This window comes from Cavia porcellus, unplaced genomic scaffold, assembly GCF_034190915.1.
Source record: "Cavia porcellus strain 051 isolate PalLab524CR breed Dunkin Hartley unplaced genomic scaffold, mCavPor4.1 scaffold_15, whole genome shotgun sequence".
Classification (NCBI taxonomy): Eukaryota; Metazoa; Chordata; class Mammalia; order Rodentia; family Caviidae; genus Cavia; species Cavia porcellus.
In genome coordinates, this window is record NW_026947498.1 from 12,926,983 (window position 1) to 12,949,399 (window position 22,417).

Here is a 22,417-nt window from a genome sequence, read left to right on the forward strand (position 1 = left end):
CGTTCAAGAGTTTAGGCAACAGCTGTGAAGATAGTGGGATTCATTATGATGCCCATTCTGGTTGACTGTTATCTACTTTTGAAGACCTATAATGTCTCCAATGTTTTGGTTTTGTTGGTTTTGTTCTTTACTGTTTTGTTCAATTTTATTATAACTGATGATATAGGCAATTCTATTAGAGATAGCGTGAGGCATTATGGTAACCATTGTTGATCACCTAGTATTATGCTTTTACATTATCTATTACATCCACCCTTTTGATTTGACTGACTGTTCTGTTATGTCACATTTGGTTCTACTCTCTTCCAAAAAAGTAATAAAACTGTGGGAGCAACAAACACAAAATGTGTAATTGTCATTGAACAAAAGAGAGGAAAAGAAAGTGCTCTAAATGATATAACTGCATGTATATTTAAGTGTATAAGATAGATAATGATATTACTGAGTTTTGTTGGATCATTGAACAGAACTCTTTGCAGTCACACTGTTGGAATGTCCACTTTATAAGCTTTAATTTTGTAACTTGAACAATTATTTCTAAGATGACAAAATGTAATCCATTAACTAGTGATTTCCTACTGTTTATTTTTTTCTGTAAATCTGTATAACTTGTACCCTTTCTCTGCTTTTTTTTATTTTTCTCCTTAAATAAAATTTTAAAAAAAAAGTTTGTTCACTAGATTTTATGAGCACAAACATTAAAATGTTACATAAAATGTACCATGTTTTACTCTATACACTCATCTAATATGGTTTAATGTCTTGACAAAAGGTGAGATGACTTAAGTGCATTTTACATTTTTATGCATTTAGACCACCAAATGCATAGATGTTCTAATGCAAAATTCTTGGTCTTCAGTATCTCATAGTTTTGGATGCTCTGAAGTATGACAGAAACTTGTAACATAGACTAACCACAAAGTACCAGATATTTCTTGCCATTTGTGACCTTGCAATAAAAATGTGCCAGATCAGGATTACAAGGATTGTATTGAAACCGTAATGGATGTTCCGCAACTTGTTGAAATGCTTTCTAGCTGCAGGAAGACCAGATATTTCTTCATTCAAAACATATTTCTTAGTTCCCATGCAGCAGTTTTCTATATATTCTGCCCAATGTAACTGTCGTACATCAATATTGGAGGTCTTTTTATCTTCAGGGTTTAGTTGATTCATTAACATATTGACATTATCAGTATTCCAAACCCAAGAATTACTTGTGAAATATTCAAGAAACACCATAGCTTTGTGAAGATGAGTTATTGTTTTCATCATCCTTGGGCTTCTTCCAGTCATCCTGAGGTAGATATCATACAGGAATGCTGGGGCCTTATGGCTTACAGCAATCCAGTAATGATATAAAAGGTGATTGGAGGTTAGATTTACATTGGGCTGTCTGAAGGCCTGTTCCAGAGGATTCCTCTTGAAAGTGGAAATTACATGGTATTCAACTTCACCCCAATGGAAAGGATTAGTGCTGCCTGTTGTACAGTTATATACCATGATATTTCTTGGTCTATTAACTCCAGAATACCAGGCTGCTGCAAGACTTGTGTTGACAACTACATCTACAGGAACAAGATCTGCAAGGGCGTTATTGGAGGCACGCATTGTTCGAAGAATTCCTTTCCCTGCCGCAATAAAGAGGCCACTTGGTCCATTAAAGTTATCAATCCATCTAGGAAAAGGTTCTTTCCAACTGGCACCAACAATTGAAGGCCTCACAATTGCCACATTTAGCTTTGCTCCTTCTTGCTGTACAACATACTCTGCCAATGCTTTCGTGTATATGTATGTATTAGGTCTGTCTCCTATTATTTTGGTGTGATATCATTTACTAAGCCATCATCCATCCATTCTAAAGAATCAACCAGCTTCTTGGGGTCTACAGGTGGTGGGTACACTACTTCATCAATATGCTTTCGATTGCAGTAGGCATATGCTGTTGAGACTTGCATGAACACTTCCAGATTCTTCATTTGTTGCGCAAGGAGAATAAGCTGTTGTGTAGCAATCACGTTTAACTGAACGGCATCTCTTAAATTTTCATTAAACTGTACTGTAGCTGCACAATGGAATATAATATTAGTAGAATCTACGATGACCTCTTTATCTTCTTCACTAAGAGCCAGTTTAGAATGAGTGAGTTCACTGTTGATTGCTGCAATTTTCTCTCTAAAATCTGGATTTTCATCTCTTAATCTGTCAAAGAGCTTGCTACTAAGGATTTCTTCCATTTGTTCCTGGGATGTCTGTCCAGCTTTCTGCCTTACCAAAACATACACTGAATTCACCTTAGGACAAGATCTCAGCAACTTTTCCAGAAGTACCTTTCCTAGAAAACCAGTAGCTCCTGTAAGAAGAACATTCTTCCCTTCGTAGTATTCTGGGATTGAAACCATTTTGACCCTAGACACAGAGGTTTGGGCCTCACAATTCCCTGGCATATCAGCAAAGGCTGCATGCCGCCGAAAGATGATTTCTTGAAATAAGCTTTGTATATTTTATGACCTAACTTTCATTTTACTGGCATTATAAGAAAATAAAGTGATTGTTTTTGAATTATTGATTGCTACTCAGTACTGATAACAACATTTAAAATTTTAAAAATTCATTTGCTGTTAGTTTTTCCATTGGCTCTTTAACCTACCACATCACTATATGTTTGTCCTGGCTCTGAATCAAAATTTGCTTTGAAAAGATAGCATTGAAAAGCATTCCTTGCTTTTTTATCACAGAATATTTTCATTCAGATTTATTGATATACATACTAAATAGTCCCAAATATTTGTGTGTTTAAAGAAACTGATTGCTAATATCCTAGAGTTACCCTTCTATATTTATCTACCTACCAGTCTACCTGTATAAAAGGGAGAGGTGCGAGAAGAGGATTATTTACATCCCTTTTCTCATATTTCTCCTTTATAAAAATTTTAAAATGATAATTAAAGAGCATTTCAAGAATATCTAGTGACAAATCCATTTTGGGTGAAAAGTGCATGCACACACACACAATGCACGCACAGGGGTGCTTCGTTTAACAACCCAGTTTGGTTCCTACCAGGAGGTCATGGGGTGAATTGGTCGCTAAATGAGGAACCATATGTGGTATGTACATTAATATATTGGGAATAAAGAAATGCTCAAAGGAAACTGCAGCTTGATAACTTTGCTTCTGTCTGTATAATTTTTTTTTCTTTTTGAGATGGGGGTCTCACCATGCAGCCCAGGCTGGCCTTGGGCTCACATTGTAGCCCAGGTTGGTCTTGAACTTGCAAAGATCCACCTGCCTCAGGCCTCCCGAGTGCTGGGATTACAGGAGTGGGCCACCACGCTGGGCAGTCTGTCTCTATAATTCTTATGTGCAGTACTGTGATGTATAATGGAACATAAAACTACAGTACTGTATAATAAAATTGGCAAAAATCACAGAACTTCATAAATGAGAATCCTGAAAAAAAAAAAAACAAAAAAAAAAAAACACTGACGGTCTGTAAAAATGTTGTACAGGATTCTACAAGAAAAAAAGGTATATTTTGAGTTCATGCACAGAGCTTCGGTCATACATCCAAACAGTTGTTGAACAAGTAGTTCGTTGAATGAGGAATATAGGTAGTGTATTAATGCTTATATTCCGTCTGGAAGAAAAGTTTGATTGACAGACAATTTTATAGTCTAAGGTCCTAACACAGTAGCACAGAATTGTTTGGTCCTAAACAAATAAATTATATCACTGAGTTAAAATATAAACAATCTAATTTTTATAATCACATTAAAAGGATTTAATCTGCATTGAAAATCTAAAACCACTTCTCAAATATTCAGACTACTTAATTTACATTGCTTCTTGTTAACCCAGGTATGTGAGCTCCTTTACTCAAACGTTCTATTATGTCTTGAAGACAAAAAACCACTGAGACTATAAATCCGTATATTACAGCTGTATGAATAAATCAAGCAAATTAGAAAGAAAAAGTAAATTGTTTTCAAATTTATTTTATTTTCAATTAGCATAGTATTTATGCATGTTTATAGAGTATAATTAACGATAGGTTTCAGTGTATATAGTGATGGAGTCAGCGTAATTAGCCCCTCCATTTCCTCAGGTACACAGCATATCGAGGTGCTGGAAACTTCAGACTCTTACCTGTAAATAAACTTGCAATAGAACTATACAGAGCTGCCAAAAAATAAAGTAAATTCAATCACATTGCTCTACAAATTTGCTAACACTTTGTTACGGATTATTTTTAAGGGACACACAGGGGACAATTAGATATTATTTTCCCTCTTGTATGCTAACACATTTCTTAATGGGAGTTCACCAAATCTGTATTTAATAGTTTTTGCCATGTGGTTGTTTGCTTTGAGAAACTAATCTGAAGCTGTGTTACTTTGAGTTTCTTTTAAATTTAAGAGTTTGGCAAAACTGGGATATGCAAACAGACTTTCTTCCATAATTTCTTTTCTTTTAATTTTTAAATGTTTGCTACATATAGGGAATCATGCATATTTAATTATATGAACCAGAGGAGGTCATTTTATGTATTTCCTCAAGAAAATGTATTTAAAAATTTGTTCAGTGTAGTATTTCACTGAGGTATCTAAATTAAAAATTCTATGAGAACTGTAAGGAGATTATAATAACAATGAAAAGTTATCTCTATGTTAGATAAAATCATTATGAAACTCTAAACTATTTTTCTTACTGTCCTTCACATATGCATTAAGAAAACAAATTTAAATGAAAAACTCAGGGACATAGTAGGGGGTTACAATTTGGGATACTAAGTTAGGTTGAGTTTAAAGATTCAAAGGTATTTTTTAAGAAGTTAGCCCATAAATATACCCTTTTTCAGGGATTTAAAATATAATTATGATCCATATGTATTTATGTATATTTTGGAGGTTTAAAAGTGGGAAAGCCTGGTACATAACAACCCACTGTGCTTCAGAATATAATTTTGATAAATGAGGCAGACAATCATAATTTTTTTTTAAAAAAGATGTAAATTTCCCCTTAAATGCGTGACTTTCAAGAAGATGTCTGCATACTTTAAGTTTAATGTCCATCATGGAAACGGAAGACCATTCTAGCTAAAAACAATGTCAGCAGCAAATTTATAATAGTAGCATGAGCTCATTTAGAGGATCTCAGGCAGTTTAAATTGCAGCAAAATCCTTCTGCAGTTAATAATGCTAAGCATGGACAGGTCTGTGTGGTGTTTTTAGGCATCAATTCTAGGACAAGTATGACCATGTGCTTGATGACAAGTATGACCTCTGTTAGTAGGAAATATGGATTAATCTTGGCATGTTTTTCCCTGCAAATAATCTGACCCACACACAATTTTCCAAACATAAGGTAAGTCTCAAATAAAATATATTGCTCCTCTTATCACTTAACATTTTCATACATCATTTTTAAAGAAAAATCAAGGGACAATTTGATATTGTTTTTTGTTTTGTAAATGGGCTGCTATACTTGGTAAACAATGTCTTGTTTGTATTCAATTAAGTCTCTCTTGAATGTCCCTAAATTTAAAAACTAGTGTACAATGCTAAAAACTTATTCTCCTCTCTCATTTACTACTGATGTTTCATAATCTATATTTGTATTATCTTACATGATATGAACTTTTTAACTTACTAGGGGAAGATCTGGCCTCTGCTGAAGGAAGAATGTAGCTCTGACTTCTTGCATGAGAATATTTGGGTGGAAAACGCTGGGTTAAAACTCTAAAAACTTTTAATATCGGCTTCTCAGCAATAGGGCTGTGTCAGCATACTGTACCCTGACTAGCCTCTTTCTCTTTGGTATTGTGGTTACCTTGATAGAGACTGCAACAGTTTTGATTACTGTGATCCAAGATACAGAGCAAAAGGCCAATAGTCAAATGAGGGAAGGGAGGCCAGATAGGACTTTGTCAGGACCTGGCAGCGAAACAAGGAGCATCACCTGGAATCTGGCAGCAGCTATGGTTCAGGTGGCTTACCATAGTATTTCTGTTGTTTTCATCAAAGCCTGGTCTTCAGATGGTAGCCTAAATTGGTCAATTTTGTTAGAAGGGACAATAGCAATGATAATTAAAACTCTGTGTTAAACATTTACATTTCATTAGGTCGATGGGATCATGAAAATCCAACACATGAATGCAGTCTGGTATGTGGTTTGTTACAGTTTTACTCTTGAGAATATTCCCAGGTACTATTATACATATTTCATTTCCACATTTCTAATCAAATTTTTTTATTGCTTGGGGTATGGTATGTGTAGATAGGCTTTTGAAAAATTCTTGGACACCATAAGAGCATCAGTTTCCACTGTTATAATTCTATTTGAGTCTTAAAGATCTTTTTTTAATGTTAACAATGTTGCCTAAAATATGTAGCATAGAAAAAGAAATGAGTTTATAGGAGACATTTACAGGTCAAGTGGCAAGCGTTATGTGCTGTTGCTTTTCTTATTAAAGGATAAACACATGAAAAGAAATTTGAGTGTGGGAACCAGAACATGTGGAGTTGGTTTATCAGTAGGCTGAATGAATGGGCTGGAAAATACAGGTAATCACGTAACTGAAACCCTGGAGATGATGGGAGGAACTTGAAAGATATTGCTGACACAGACTTCTCTCTAGGGGAGTGGAAAAAATGGTCTCCAGAATGGGTTTGGTTATGATCCTAGTCAGGCTCTCACCTGAGCGATCAATAGTAGCACTGGAGGTCATTTCTGAGCAATCATACTTGCTCCAAAAAACACAAACTTGAAAGAAGTAATTAACAACTATATCACAGAGAGACATGATCACAGTAAAAGCAAATTTTACTGTTTGCAGATATCCTTGCTTAAGGGCAATAACATTGTCTTTGGATATGTTGAAATGAAGAAAAGGGAAAAACAAAGAATGAAATGCATTGAAAAAGGATAAATAAAATAGTCATTATTATCCCTAATAAAAATTCTCATGTTTTTGATTGGACACAAATTATACTGTCAGTGTTAGAGTTACATTTTTAGTGCAATATTGCAACTTAGGGGAAGCAATAATGATTGTGAATCAAATGAAAATTTCAGTGTCACAAAATTTATTGCTGTAAAATTATCTTACTATTCTTTTTGATATTGAATATGAGGCTATTTCCTAATATTTAATATGAGGCTATCTCTCATTTCTTTTGGAGAAAGAAATTTGTAAGTTTATTTCTATTAAATGCAAATACTCCATTTCCAGAAACAAAATTAGTATTACTTCTAGTATCACATTTCCCACAACATATGCTTTTATATTTATAGCTTTAAAAATTTATTATAAATTTCTGTGTAAATTATCATAAGACAAAAAAGACATACAGAATATAAATGTATTGATTACACATATTTTAAATCATGTAAGCTATAAAGTGAATATATATTAACTTTTATATTCTATATACTCTCATAAAATGCATAAGAAAAACATAAATGTTGAAAAAATATGCATTCACCCATATGTAGTGGCACATGCCTGTAATCTCAGCATGTTGGAGGCTGAGGCAGGAGGATTGTTGCAAGTTTAAGACCAGTCTGGGCTACCAAGTGAGCACAAGGCCAGCTTGAACTGCATAGTGAAACACTGTCCAAACACACACATGCACACACACACACACACACACACACACACACATGCACACGCACACACACACACACACACATAAATACATGTGTGTATATACATATATATGTATATATGTGTATTTATGAGATGTATGCTATAAATCATAGAGTGAAAGTGAAACATATAATCAATATAATCAATAATTAATGAAAAATTTAAACAACTTTAATGAAACATTATAACCATTTAAATTCAGTTGATTTTAATAGTAAAATTAATGAATAAAATTGTCTGAGGAACAGGTACTGAAATGTTTTAATGTTTCAGAGACAAAATGATGTACATAGTATTGTGTCAGTAGTGCTCTTTCTCCTTTCAAATATAACTACCTCCAAGAAATCATTCCCTATTTGCATTGATTTGTCCTTTCTCTCTGAGACAAAATATTGTTTTCAACACAGATATAGTGTGTTGGTCTCAGTAGAATTTTGTTTACTTTCATAAGGCTTTAGTTATCAAATAAAATGATAAAGTCCTTGAACAAAATGATGCCTATATTGATTGACCTTCTGTATCTTGGATCTGGGACATCTCTAAAGAGGTTCGGCAGCTGTAACAAATGAACAATTACAGGTTGCTCAAAATGAATGACCTTGAAAAAGGAGGTTTTGGACCCTTTGGACATAATTAAGTTAGAAATGTGAACTTGCATTTTAACAATGTTCAGAACAAAACTGAAGTACAGAGCCTTCTGCTGCCCTCCTAAGCTCAGGGTGCAGATCTATTTTCCTTCTCAAAGATGCACTTAAATATCCAAGTTTAGAAACCAGATTTAATAGTTGTTAAGTTAAAGTGAAATGGAAAATTGTTATTTATAACTTACTGTAATATCTTTTTCTGAAATAATTATCAAACTTGAACTTTGTATGTGAGGTGTGACGAAAATATACAGTGAATGCCAGGAGCTATGATGGAAAACACAATAAATATCGTTTTCCTGCACCATCCAGCAGGGGAAAAAAAAATCAAATCATGCTTTATTCCTATATGTGGCACCTTTGGCCATCTGGTTCTTATCAAAAGTCAATTATGGAAAAAATATTTTGAATTAACTCAGGAGATCCAGGCAGCCACAACACCACAAATAAAGATATTCTGGAAAGAGGGCTTTTCTTTCTACTGAATGTTAGCAAGAGCGGTAGGATACATTTTTATTTTTAATTGAGAAGAAAATTTGAGACAAGTTAATGGCACCATTTCTGTTATAATTTAAAATAAAACAGCACCCAAAACCTCATATCCTTTGAAGGTGATTATATTATGGTGCTGGTGTGAGTGGCTGGCTTTTGTTGAAGGAGATGAATCACTGGAGTTGTGGTCTGGAAACTTTATCTCCCTCCATAGTTTCTGTCTTCTTGGTTTTTGCTTCCTGTCCCCATACAGTGCGCAGTTCTCCTCTCCCCTCAGCTCTGCCCACCATCCTGCCTTGGCGCAGCTGACTATAGTCTGAAACTCCCACAAAACTAAATATGCCACTCCCTATGTTGTGTCTCTTATTTTATCCCAGCAATAGTGGACATAAGTAAGACAGTCTCTTTTACAGTTATAGTTTTTTAAAAATTTAAAAATTCACTGTATTTTTTTATCATATCCTATATACCCCCAGACATTTTACTTTGATTTGCACTCTGAAAATAAAGAAAAAAACATTCTCCTCCAGTCTCAACTTTCACATGGGTGTGAATCATTTTGTTCCTAATTAAAATACTGAAAGGACAGGTATTACATGGATCACTGAAAATCAGAACTATTTCTTATTGGTCACAGAAATGTAAAGGGTCATATGCTATGGAATTACAAGAGGGGATACTGATCCCTGAAATATGCTCCAAAATTTTAATTTCCAACTTAATACACTGACTACCTAGAATGGTAGTTAGAATTTTGTCTTAACTACTGAGAAAACTGTTGAAGAATTTCTCCCAAAGATGCAAAACTAAATCCCATTTTACCACTGAGGATCGTGAAACAGAGCATTCAGTTTTTTTCCATAAAAAATAACATCTGTCCTCACATAGAAGTAATGTTTAATAAAGAGCTGTAGAAGAAAGATAAAACTACTATCATCGTTTTTGAAAAGACAGTTTGCCTTAGCCATGTGTAACACCATATGTAACATTTGGAACCTCTTAGTCTGTATGGTGCAAATTCACAACGTCATAAGGAACTGTTGCCTGAGTTAATCCATATGCATCTCATTTCCTTTCTTCTGGATATTTTGTTTTCACATCAATAACAGATAATTTGACAAAAGCAAATGGGTGCTCTTTGTAGCATTACCTTCCTTAGGGTAATAGATTTGCTCCTAAAATGTGAAATATACATCTGGTTAGAAGAGTATAATAGAAAATTTTAGATACTAGACTTGTGAATTTCATTTGTGTCTTTCTCATATTTGCTATTCACACTAAAAGTTGAGTAATAGGTTGACTGCATTTACATTCCTACCATTTGAAATACAATGAGCTATTAAGTATAAAATGCACTTATTTGAGAGTTGGCAAAAACCGCTACCCAATTCTGAATATTGAGTGTTCACATATTTAACAGAGAATTTTCACATTAAGTCTTAGTCTTAAAGCAATAGTGTCCTCTTAAATTTTTTTCACCTAAATTTTCCCTCCACAATCTCATGACTTCAGGGACAGCATTTGGAAAATGATCAAACCATTACGCTCTAACTTCATCAGTGGATTAGTCTGATAATTGTATTCTTATAGTTATACTATGAAAAAAATTTTACTATTACATTTATCTTAGAGATGAAAAATTAGAAAAAAAGATTTAAAATATCTTTGTAAAATCAAATCATCAATCAGTAACTTGAGTTGAAAAGCCAAAATTTATTATTACTCTGTCAGAAATTATGAAAATGTCAAGATTTAGTCACAGGGCATCACATTCAAAGCTAATATTCTCAAAAAAAATTTATGTGAGCTAAGTGAATATTCTGTGTCTCAAGAAAATTCTTAAAGCCTTCCATTTTTAAAACTTCAGTTAAATTCAACACAGAATCTCCCATGGGTCAGGTCAGTCTCCTCAATGGTGATTCTATATCCATGCCTTCTGTCTTACTTACACTTCTCTCTTGTTGTTAAGACAAAATACCTGTCATCCAAAGTTAGTGAAAGAAAGGTTTATTTCTTACATGGTCAAGGTTTGAGTTGGCTTCAAGGCAAAATGACACGGCTGAGGAGCAGCAATTCATGGCTGCCCCTGCAGCAAAGCATGACATGGAGAAAGAGAAGACATGCCTCTTTCCACTGTTACACTATACACTGGCTCCACCCCTGGGCACATATAGCCCTCATGCCACCTATCCGAGTGCCAAACACAAAAGCTATATTTGGCCATGCCCATGTTTGCATGAGGCTTGGAGGGGACATTTGAGTGTAAACCATAACACCTTCACTTAAGCTGTGGCTTTCATCATAATACTAACTTTCTCACAGCATTGCGATGGGACGAAAAGTAGTAATTAATGAGAAAGTGACAAAATTTTTGCTCTAAATCTAGGTTAATAGATCAAAAACTATGTTGATATTGCTATATTTCCATTGATTCATCACCACCATGCCCACTAAAATTTTAAAAAGATGTAGTATGTGTAGCTCCACCAGAGTCCTAAGAAGAGAGAAGAGACTTTGTTCCATTACCTTTCATCCGCATTCATTTCCTTCCTTTGACCTTACTCAGCTAGCACTGTTTGTCTAGCTTTGTTGCACTCCCTCCCTCAGTATTACAATATCTCAGAGCCCAGGATGGATGGTGAGACTTAAAAAATTTGTTATCCTAACTGTCAGACATATGTGGGAGAATAATTAAAAGTTTGCTGTGTGTGAATATGTACATTGAATATAAAAACTAGTATAGCTTTTAGAAAGTTTCTCAGTCAGGAATTTATGTAGAATTTTAGAGATGAATTAGAGGAAAATATACTATTCAGAACCAGAGATTGTGCTTATCTAAAAAGTTATGAAGCAAACATTGTGAACTTTGAAAAATATTTTATTGATTTTATTTAAATCATACTTTAAGAAGCAATAACAAAATGATGAAAAATAAAACATCACTGGCATTGAATACTTCTCATTTGAAATACAGTAATATTTCTGAAAATAATTTCAAAATTTACCTATATATTTTCTATTTTAGTTTTTCAGTGTTTTTTATTATTTGGTAGGTAAAATTAATAAGAAAATATTATGGGGCTCCTTAGAATGTGTTTTGTTGTATAAAAATCAAATGCTGTCTCTGTGTGGGACATGGGCCTGTTTAATAAATGTAGCATGGAGTCCCGGTGGGAATAAATAACACCAGAGACCAGGCTGATGGCACTGATCCCGCTTTTATTCTTTGTGGCATAATCTTTATTTTGCTTAAGTGTTTTTGCCCAGTAGACTCAATTTTTTGCTTTTTAGTTGTGCTGTGCTTATTGTACTTATTGTGTACGTTTACCATATTTACAAATCTACACTTGTTTTAATAAGTATTTTTAACATTATGACAATTGATAAAGAAAACTAAAAGAGATACATCAATTAGAAGAATAAGTTAGATATATACATGTATCACGTACATATTTTAGATATGATACATACGATCCACACAGGAGGATTACAGTGGACACTCATGGAATTAATGGTGAAAGAATGAAAAATATAACTACATATGTGTCTGGTACACGTCTGTGTTGGAGAACAAAAGGATCTATGTTGGAAGCTCAGGGGTCTATGCTGGAACCCTGAGGAAAATGGAGGTAAACACTGAAAAACAGACTCAAGATACTTCTTCTGTCTACAGAGAGATTGGTATCTTTGTAAATCTGACACACATGTTATTTTGTAAATTACTAGATGTTTAAAATATTGTAAAGTTTCCAAACTATGCACAGTTAATTTTTTGATATAAGTATATACTTAAGTGTTCAATTAATTAGAATTTCAAGATGTGAAACAATAAACAATTATTCAGTTGTAGCTATTTAACATATGATAAAATCATAAGAAATGCACAATAGACAACTTTATTAAAATGCATAAAATATTGATAATCATTATGTTATTGAAATATTGTAAAAATAGTAGGTTAAATAAAAATTAACAATAAATTTTAGATGCAAGTTTCCAGAGGCAAACTCCAAGATTTAATAACACTATTACTTTTGTGGATAAAAAGTAGATACTGATATGTTTACTTAAATACAACTACCATTTTCAGAGGCACTCTATCCTTCTTAACATTAATTTTATTAATAATTTTTCCTGAAATACTGAGATCTGTACTGAAAGAAATAATGAAGATCTTAATAAATTCTTGGAAAAATTTATGTAAAATAGTCTCATGATATTAACAACTTTGTAATAGAAAGGTTTTATATTAGTTCCTTGAATCAGAACTCATAGCATTAATGTACTGTTTTTGAGAAGTATGTAAGCGCTGACTTTCTGGCATTATTTGTACCTGAGAGTTAACAGAGCAAAGTGAACATGATGTCTCTTCCATTTAGGTTCTGGGGTCATAGTAGTTTGGATTTATGACAGGATTTGTGAGATGAAGTCCTCTTTAATGTTGCACTGGGAAGCACAGAAGCACACGTGTTTTATAAATGCTTTCTTATTCTAGAATCATTTCAGTTTATACCTGGATTTTAATGTAAACCAGACTCTATATGAACAATATTTTCACTTTCATTGCTTCTTCTATTTCTGATAGCAACCTTTAACATTTTGGGGGAGGAGTACCAGGGATCAAACTCGCTACCTCATGCTTACCAGGTATGCTCCTTAGCTGCAGAGCTAAATCCCCAGCCCTTTTAACAGTTTTAACATGACCTTCTGAACTATTTATATGAACTGGAAAACAGGCATAAATTGTTTAATAAATCAAGGATATTATATATCATTTATGACTTTGAATCCAATTTTCATGAGAACCATAAGTATTACTAGCATTTAATCATAATATTATAAAATTTTGAAATTTTATTCTACACATCAAAGTGGAAATGTAGGTCCTTCACATGTGATTTGTTTTTCTCCTGAATACATGAAAATATTTTGGTTTCTTTAAAATTTTCAATTTTGGTGCCTAAATTAATATCCATGAGATAATTAGATAAGGAACAATTTACAGTCTGACACTTGATTTCCAACTGTATTATATCATTTGAATTACTATGGAGAGTTAATTTTTATGGAAAACTGAAACTTGTTTATGTATCTTCAAATTCCACCAAAATATCTAAAGTTTTGCTTCAAATAATTTTTAGATTTTCTGTAACTACAATGTTATCCCATTTTTGTATTCTAAGGTGAATATAATTATTTACCTCAGTCAGAAGAATATTAGAAAATAGTTATCAAATTGACCATTATTGGTCTGAAAAATTATAACATATTTGATGACTTGAATATTTTTGATTCACTGTGTTTAATTCTATGCAGCTTTCTTTGTCTCTCTCTCTCTCTCTCTCTCTCTCTATATATATATATATATATATATATATAGTGACTGCTTTGAACTTATGCTAATTTAAATTACTTTATTCATATGTAGTTAACTTCATATGCACCTGCCCACATCCACTGCAATGTCATATAAAAGTTTATTGCTCATATAATGAGGCTTTATGGAAAAAGTACCCCAGGTTCCCGTACAAGAATGAAAATGAGACAGAAAAGAGTAGAGGCCAGCACTGGTTATTATTACGTTTAAGGAGTGTGTCCCAAAAGGGTTGCTGTGTTGACTGACAGAATAAATCACTTGAATTTCTTGTTGATGTTAAAGGAGTGGGGAAGTGCTTAAGTTTTATTTTTAGTTTGTCCTGATAGAAGGGCAGAAAAGAAAAGAAAAAAGGGTGAAACTTCAGTGCCATTATTAATCAAAGTTCAGAACAGGAACCAGCCCTTATATAATTCACTCCTGAAGTCTGATTATAGCTTCAGTGTAGTGTATTGCATTTATTGAATTGTATTGCTCTAAGTAAGCCATCTGGCTGGCACTTTCTGAGTTTTGCAGCCTCAGGCCAATAAGGGAGTTAAAACTTTCAGTGAATACTGTGTTCACAAGTCCAGCAATGTACATTTTCAGAAATAAAAAGAGTTCTTTGGTCACTCTCATTGCCATTTTTAGTTCTAAGGGGTGCAGTTTTCTCGATGAGGCTTTGTTTTATGGGTTCAGAGAAACATGACTGTAGATCATATTAATCTAGTTGATGTTTCATGTGAGATAAATAATCTTGAATAAGAAATTGTTGACTGGATATTGGCTGTACCGGGTGAACAGACCATTGGCAATGTCCCAGTTATTTGCTTTTGTTATCTAAGGCATCTAGTGCTAGGACTAGTGCCCCAAATTTTGGGCAATTGTGCTGAGATTGGCATTTTCTCTTTAGTTTAATGTATCATGGTTAATGGGTGTGTGTCAGCCACTTTCCTGAGGTCTCATCAATTGTTTCAGTGCTGCTGTCACTCACAGCTTATAAGCTATTTTTGGTTTGTTTGTTTATTTGTTTGTTTGTTTTTCAGTTTAATTAGTTGATCTAAAGAGGCCCAGGATGTCTCCATGGATTCTGGAAAAGGGAGGACTCTGTACAGCACCAAAGCCTCTGACAACTGAGAACAGGGAAAACACTTTCTCCTGCATATAACATGTGTCATTAACCCCTGAGTTTGTTTTTAACTCTTTGGTATTATTTTCAGTTTAGCAAGCATTCATGCTAAATTTCTAGACTGTGTCTTTTATGATGTAAATCATAATGAGTAGAAAGTCCACACACTGTGCCTGTAAACTTTTAAAAAATTTGAATGAGATTCCTATAGCACCTGTCCATAATCATTGCCTTGATGTTACATAAGGAAGTTAGGAAGAACATTTCATTTTCCATCAAGACCCTGAACACCTAATTGGTCTTATAGATAATCCAAGGACCTGAGAATAAATTCAGAAAGGCAGATAATAAACTTCTCTATCTTGAAAAGTATATAAAGACTTTGGAAGTGCTGTGAGAGTCGACCCCCCTGCTACAACCCCCTCCCCAGAGCGGGGAATGAAAGGGTTAACTCCCTAACTCCCCAGAGCGGGGAATGAAAGGGTTAACTCCCTAACTCCCCAGAGCGGGGAATAAAAGAGTTGACTCCCTAACTTCCCAGAGCTATCAAAACAGAGCAGTAAAGAGTGCTTCACTCCCTAAACCTTTTCCCAGGAGATAGTCAGAGCGGGGCCAAAAGGAATGTCTCTGCTAGTCATTAGCCACTAGATGTTCTGTTCTTTGTAAAGATAGAGATAAGCAAAAGAATGTACTGTATAAACAGGACCAGGGAGCACCTGGCACTCTAAGGTCAACCCAAGACCCTCGGTCTCCATGGTTACTCAGCCCCAGACCCTCAAATCAGCATTAGCCAGGTCCTGCGCCGCTCAAAATTAACCAATGCGATTTGCTTCTGTAAACTTGCTTGCCTCCTGCGTGTACCTTTAAAAACCCTGCACAAATTCCCCTCGGGGCCCCTCCGCACACGTTTGCCTGAGGGACCCCATGCGCATGGAAATAAACTTTCTTTTCCTCACCAAGAGCTGAGTCCTTGGGGTCTCTTTCCCTGCGGCGTTGGCCCTAACATCTTGGAGGCTCCAGCGAGATTAGCACGTCTCACGGGAGGTGACCCCAACGGCTCTACGGGTGAGTACGACTGGTCGCTTTTCATACCACCGGTGTTTACGCCCCGAGCCATACGGCTCCGATCTAGGGGCAATTTTTGTTATCTGTTTCGTACTCTGTTCCCTGGTGACTGGGGGACGCCCCACACGGTTTCCGTGGTTCACCGTCTGCAATAGGGTCTCCCTATCGATCTGGGGGATTTCGATTCCCAATCTGTGGTCCGTCTGGGCCAATCTGGAGACACCCTTTGAGGTGACTCATCTGGGGGATTTCGATTCCCAGTCTGTGGTCCGCCCGGGCCAATCTGGAGACACCCTGTAAGGTGTCTCATTTGGAGTGAAACTGATGCGTATGCATGTGAATGAAGTGGCCGGCCTGATTGTTTTGTGTGTCGTGGGTGCTGTGTTAGGTTATTTGTTGTACCGCGCTTGCGTTAACCGCCCTGTGACAATAGAACGTCATGGGACAGTCGACCTCATCCCCATTGTCCCTCACCCTCGACCATTGGTCGGAGGTGCGGAAGAGGGCTCACGATCTCTCCTTGCAGGTCAAGAAGAGTAAGTGGCAGGATTTCTGCTCGACTGAGTGGCCTGCTTTCTCTGTGGGGTGGCCACCAGAGGGGACTTTTCATCTGCCCCTCATTCTAGCAGTTAAGGACGTCATCTTCCGCCCCGGACGAAGGGGGCACCCTGATCAAGTCGCTTACATCCTGGTATGGCAGGACCTCAGGGAGGAACCCCCATTATGGGTAAAATCCTTTCTTCCCCCTTCTGACTCATCTGTACCAAAGCTTTTAGCTCTGAAAGGACCTCCCACTTCGGCTCCGGTCCTGCCCGAGTCTCAGCCTGATCTACCCTTACTCGACTATGACCAGCCTCCTCCTTCTCAGCCGACTCAACCTCCCCCGTACCCACTCTCTCCTCCAGCCTCCTCGTCCGAATCGAGTGCTGCTTCTCCGTCAGCCCCCTCTTCACCTGAGCTAAATTCCTCTTCTCCTCCGGTACCCACGTCCCCTCTATATCCCCCACTCCCTGCGATGGCTTGCCCCGAGCCCACACCTCCGGGGCCCACGGGCCCAGCCCAGAACACTCGGAGCAAGCTACGGCCTGAGGATCCAGTCGTTGCCCTCCCTCTCCGTCCCTATGGGCCCATGATAGACGATGGGACAGATGGAGGGCAGATGCCCGCTTTACAGTACTGGCCTTTTTCTACCTCAGATCTCTATAACTGGAAAAACAATAACCCTCCTTTTTCTGATGATCCTTCTAAGCTAACAGGTCTAATGGATTCTGTTATGTTCTCCCACCAACCCACATGGGACGACTGTCAACAGCTCCTAGGGGTCCTGTTCACCACCGAGGAAAGAGACCGCATCCTCCTGGAAGCCCGGAAAGCTGTTCCCGGAGAGGATGGCAGACCCACCCAGAGACCAGACCGGATCGATGACTTCTTCCCCTTAAAGCGCCCCAACTGGGACCCCAACTCACCTGCTGGTAGGCAGCATCTTTCTATCTATCGCCAGACTCTAATGGCAGGTCTCCGGGCGGCCGCAAGGCGCCCCACTAATCTGGCCAAGGTAAGAGAAGTTACCCAAGGACCTACTGAGACTCCCTCAGTTTTTCTAGAACGCCTGATGGAAGCTTACCGGCGATATACGCCTTTTAACCCTGAGGAGGAAGGCCGAAAAGGCTCGATAGCTATGGCCTTTATAGGACAATCGGCCCCTGATATAAGACGTAAGCTCCAAAGGCTAGATGGTCTCCAAGACCTGACTCTGAGGGATCTTGTTAAGGAAGCTGAAAAGGTCTACTATAAGCGGGAGACAGAGGAAGAGAAAGAGTTAGCTAGGGACAAAAGACGAAACAAGGAATTAACTAAGATGTTGGCCACAGTTATTCAGGGAAAACCTGAGCCAGGAAAGGGAAAGCCCACTCGCCCTCCATTAGACCCTGATCAATGTGCATATTGTAAGGAAAAAGGACACCTGATCAAAGACTGTGAAAAGTTAAAAAAGAAACGGGCCAAAGAAGAACGAGAAAGACAGTCCTCACAGTGATCCCGAGCCCCCATGCTCGCCCTAGATGAAGAAGACTAGGGACTTCGGGGCTCGGATCCCCTCCCCGAGCTCAGGGTAATGTTTAAAGTGGAGGGGACTCCCGTGGAATTCGAGGTCGATACGGGAGCTGTTTATTCGGCCTTACAAGCCCCCTTAGGGGCCCTTTCAACTAAGAAATCATTAGTTCAAGGGGCTAACGGGAGCAAATATCGCTCGTGGACCACTGAGCGCACAGTTGACTTAGGCAAGGGAAAAGTAAAACACTCCTTTCTGGTTATTCCCGAATGTCCTGCTCCCCTCCTGGGACGGGACTTATTAACCAAACTGGGGGCAAAGATTTCCTTTGAGCCCCAAGGACCTCAAGTAACATTCCGTAACCCAAAGGTTGGGCAACCTATGGTTACGGTGTTATCTCTAAAACTGGAAGATGAATATAGGCTCTACGACCACCAGGATCCCCAGCCTATCGCCCCAGCCTGGCTAACTGATTTTAAAGAATCCTGGGCCGAGATGGCTGGACTTGGGCTGGCAAGCCAGCAACCGCCTGTAGTGGTTACTTTAAAAACCACTGCCTCCCCTATTCGGGTCAAGCAATATCCCATTAATAGAGAAGCTCACCTAGGGATTAAGGTGCACATACAGAGACTTTTAGACCAAGGGGTATTAACTCCTTGTCGGTCTGCATGGAATACTCCGTTACTCCCGGTCAAAAAGCCCGGGACGAATGACTACAGACCGGTACAGGACCTAAGGGAGGTCAATAGCAGGGTAGAAGACATTCACCCCACCGTACCCAATCCCTATAATCTCCTCAGCGGGTTAAATCCGTCAAGGACTTGGTATACTGTTCTGGATTTAAAGGATGCCTTTTTCTGTTTGCCTTTACACAAAGATAGCCAGCCCTTATTTGCATTTGAATGGACGGACCCTGAGACTGGGTCCGCCGGACAACTAACCTGGACGCGCCTCCCACAGGGCTTCAAAAACAGCCCAACCATCTTTGATGAAGCCCTACATAAGGATTTAGCCCCCTTTCGGGCTCAACACCCAAGCCTCACCCTTCTTCAATATGTAGATGACTTGCTGCTGGCTGCGGACTCTGAGGGTGACTGCACAAGCGGAACTCAGGACCTTTTACGTGAGTTGGCTATCCTGGGGTATAGGGCATCAGCAAAAAAGGCTCAAATTTGTAAGCGAGAGGTAATTTTTCTGGGCTACTCCTTAAAAGGGGGACAAAGGTGGCTCACTGAGGCCAGAAAACAGACTGTGGTCCAGATTCCCCCTCCAAAGAGTCAAAAACAATTACGAGAGTTCCTGGGCACTGCGGGGTTCTGCCGGTTATGGATCCCCGGATTCGCAACTTTGGCAGCTCCCCTATATCCGTTACTGAAGGGGGGATCTCCCTTTATCTGGAAAAAAGATCACCAGCAGGCCTTTGATGCCATCAAGCGGGCTCTCCTGTCCGCTCCGGCCCTGGCTCTTCCTAATGTGGATAAGCCCTTTACTCTCTTCATGGAAGAAAAAAAAGGAATAGTGAGAGGAGTGCTGACCCAGGCCTTTGGGCCATGGAGGCGTCCGGTGGCTTACCTCTCAAAAAGACTGGACACTGTGGCAAGCGGGTGGCCACCCTGCCTAAAGGCCATCGCAGCGGCTGCCTTGCTCATTAAAGACGCTGACAAATTGACTTTGGGACAGAAAATAACAATCATTGCCCCGCACACGCTAGAAAGCATCATCCGCCAGCCTCCAGACAGGTGGCTCTCAAATGCCAGAGTTACTCATTATCAGAGCCTCTTGCTCAACAAGGACAAGATAACTTTTGGACCCCCGGTGACTCTCAACCCGGCGACCCTGCTGCCGGAAGAAGCTTCGGAACCCGTCCTCCATACCTGCCAGGACGTCTTGGCGGAAGAGGCCGGAGTACGACCGGACTTATTGGATTGCCCCCTACCCAATGCAGAGGTGACCTACTTCACTGACGGGAGTAGCTTTTTGATTCAAGGTAAGCGGTATGCGGGGGCGGCTGTGACTGATTATTCCAATGTTATATGGACAGCCAGACTAGAGGACGGGTCCTCGGCCCAAAAGGCCGAACTGATTGCTTTGACTAAGGCTCTAGAGCTCGCTAAAGGAAAGCGAGCGAACATTTACACGGATAGCCGATATGCTTTTGCAACGGCCCACATCCACGGGGCCATATACCGCCAGCGGGGGCTTCTGACCTCCGCAGGAAAAGAAATAAAACACAAACAGGAAATCCTCCAGTTGCTCGCTGCAGTTATGTTGCCCCAGAAGGTGGCGATAATACACTGTAACAGCCACCAGAAAGGGACTGATCCCGTCACAAGGGGAAACAACCTGGCCGATCAGGCAGCAAAATCTGCAGCCATGGGAGACTCACAGATGTTGGTGACTGATGTCAAAGATTCTCCTCAAAAGGAGAAAGCTCAGATTAACCAAACCCCTAAAACACCTGATTTGACTGCTTACATACAACAGGCCCACCGGCTCACTCATTTGGGAGCTAAAAAGCTAAGCCTACTGGCCCAACGCCAAGACTTCCCAGGGGCATCCCCCACTGCCATACGTCAGGTCGCCAATCGGGTGGTGGATAATTGTGAGGCATGTCAATTGACCAATGCCTACCCTGCCAAGCTGGCCCCCGGCAAAAGGGTACACGGCACCAGACCTGGACAATACTGGGAAGTAGACTTTACAGAAGTTAAGCCTGCCCGATGCGGACTAAAATATCTGCTAGTTTTTGTAGACACCTTTTCTGGATGGACTGAGGCTTTTCCTACCAAAAAGGAAACCGCTGCCGTGGTAACAAAAAAATTGATGGAAGAAATATTTCCCCGGTTCGGATTGCCAAAGGTAATAGGGTCTGATAATGGACCGGCGTTTGTGGCTAAGGTAAGTCAGGGACTGGCCAACATATTGGGGATTGATTGGAAATTACATTGTGCTTATAGACCCCAAAGTTCAGGACAGGTAGAGAGAATGAATAGAACTATTAAAGAGACCCTCACTAAATTGGCTCATGAGACTGGCTTAAAAGATTGGACGATGCTCCTGCCGTATGCCCTTTTTCGCGCGCGAAACACCCCGTCCACCAAACCCCCTAACCTTACTCCCTTCGAAGTCCTTTTTGGCACTCCACCCCCCATTCGAGATCTCACTCCCTTAACTGAGCATGCTGCCTTGTTGCCAACCTCCCTGTCTGACAGGCTCATCGCCCTTGACAACCTGCAGAGGGACGTGTGGACGCAGCTAGCCTCGGCCTATGCTCCCAGTGAGTTCCCCGCGCCACATCCGTACCAGGTGGGAGACTTTGTGTTCGTCCGGCGCCACCAACAAGAGACTCTACAGCCTCGCTGGAAAGGACCGTATCAGGTCCTATTGACTACTCCTACAGCGGTAAAGGTTGACGGAGTCGCCTCTTGGATCCACGCGTCACACCTAAAGCCTGCCTCGGCACCAGTGGACGGCTCCTGGGAACTCAAACGGTCTGATAACCCCCTGAAGCTAAAGTTGCGCCGAAGGACCCCCTGAGATTATTCAGAGTACTACCCTTATGTGTCCCTCTAAGATGACCCGTATGGGACCCCAGACTTTAACCCTCCGGGCTCTAATGGGATTACTTATATTAATAATCTCCACTGTAGCTAGCCCCCATCGCCCCTGGAAATGGTCGTTAATACGATGGGGGGACTCACGTGTGGGTAGCACCTGGGAAGGATCAGGAAGTCCATGGTTTGCGCCCACACCCTGTTGGTTCTTTCCAGGGCTCCAATGTCCCAAACAAAGTCATTTTTATCTTTGTCCCGCACCAACCGGGAGTAGATCATATTGTAATTCCCCAGGAGAATATTTTTGTGCTTATTGGGGCTGTGAAACCGCTGCAACAGGGTGGCAACCCGCCTTCCCCGATAAACACCTTAAAATGACATGGGGGCCGCCGGGATGCAGCCTAGATAACTACCCACCGGCTGGTCAGAGATCCTGTCAGGTTCTAAATATCACTGTCACCACTCCTGAGGACCCAGGTTG

The 22,417-nt window shown here is 39.2% G+C and overlaps 2 protein-coding genes across 2 annotated transcripts; one reads left to right on the forward strand and one right to left on the reverse strand.

The window, feature by feature from the left end:
- Positions 1-829: 829 nt before the first annotated feature.
- LOC100729599 (fatty acyl-CoA reductase 1-like) lies at positions 830-2,465 on the reverse strand. Its single transcript, XM_063224713.1, is given in 2 exon segments — positions 830-1,817; positions 1,820-2,465. Coding segments are annotated over 2 exon segments (1,590 nt in total). The 5' UTR covers positions 2,448-2,465; the 3' UTR covers positions 830-855.
- A 14,045-nt stretch (positions 2,466-16,510) lies between these two features.
- LOC134470542 (uncharacterized) lies at positions 16,511-21,998 on the forward strand. The gene is given in 2 exon segments (XM_063225316.1): positions 16,511-20,968; positions 21,128-21,998. Coding segments are annotated over 2 exon segments (4,989 nt in total). The 5' UTR covers positions 16,511-16,771; the 3' UTR covers positions 21,920-21,998.
- The last annotated feature ends 419 nt before the right edge of the window (positions 21,999-22,417 follow it).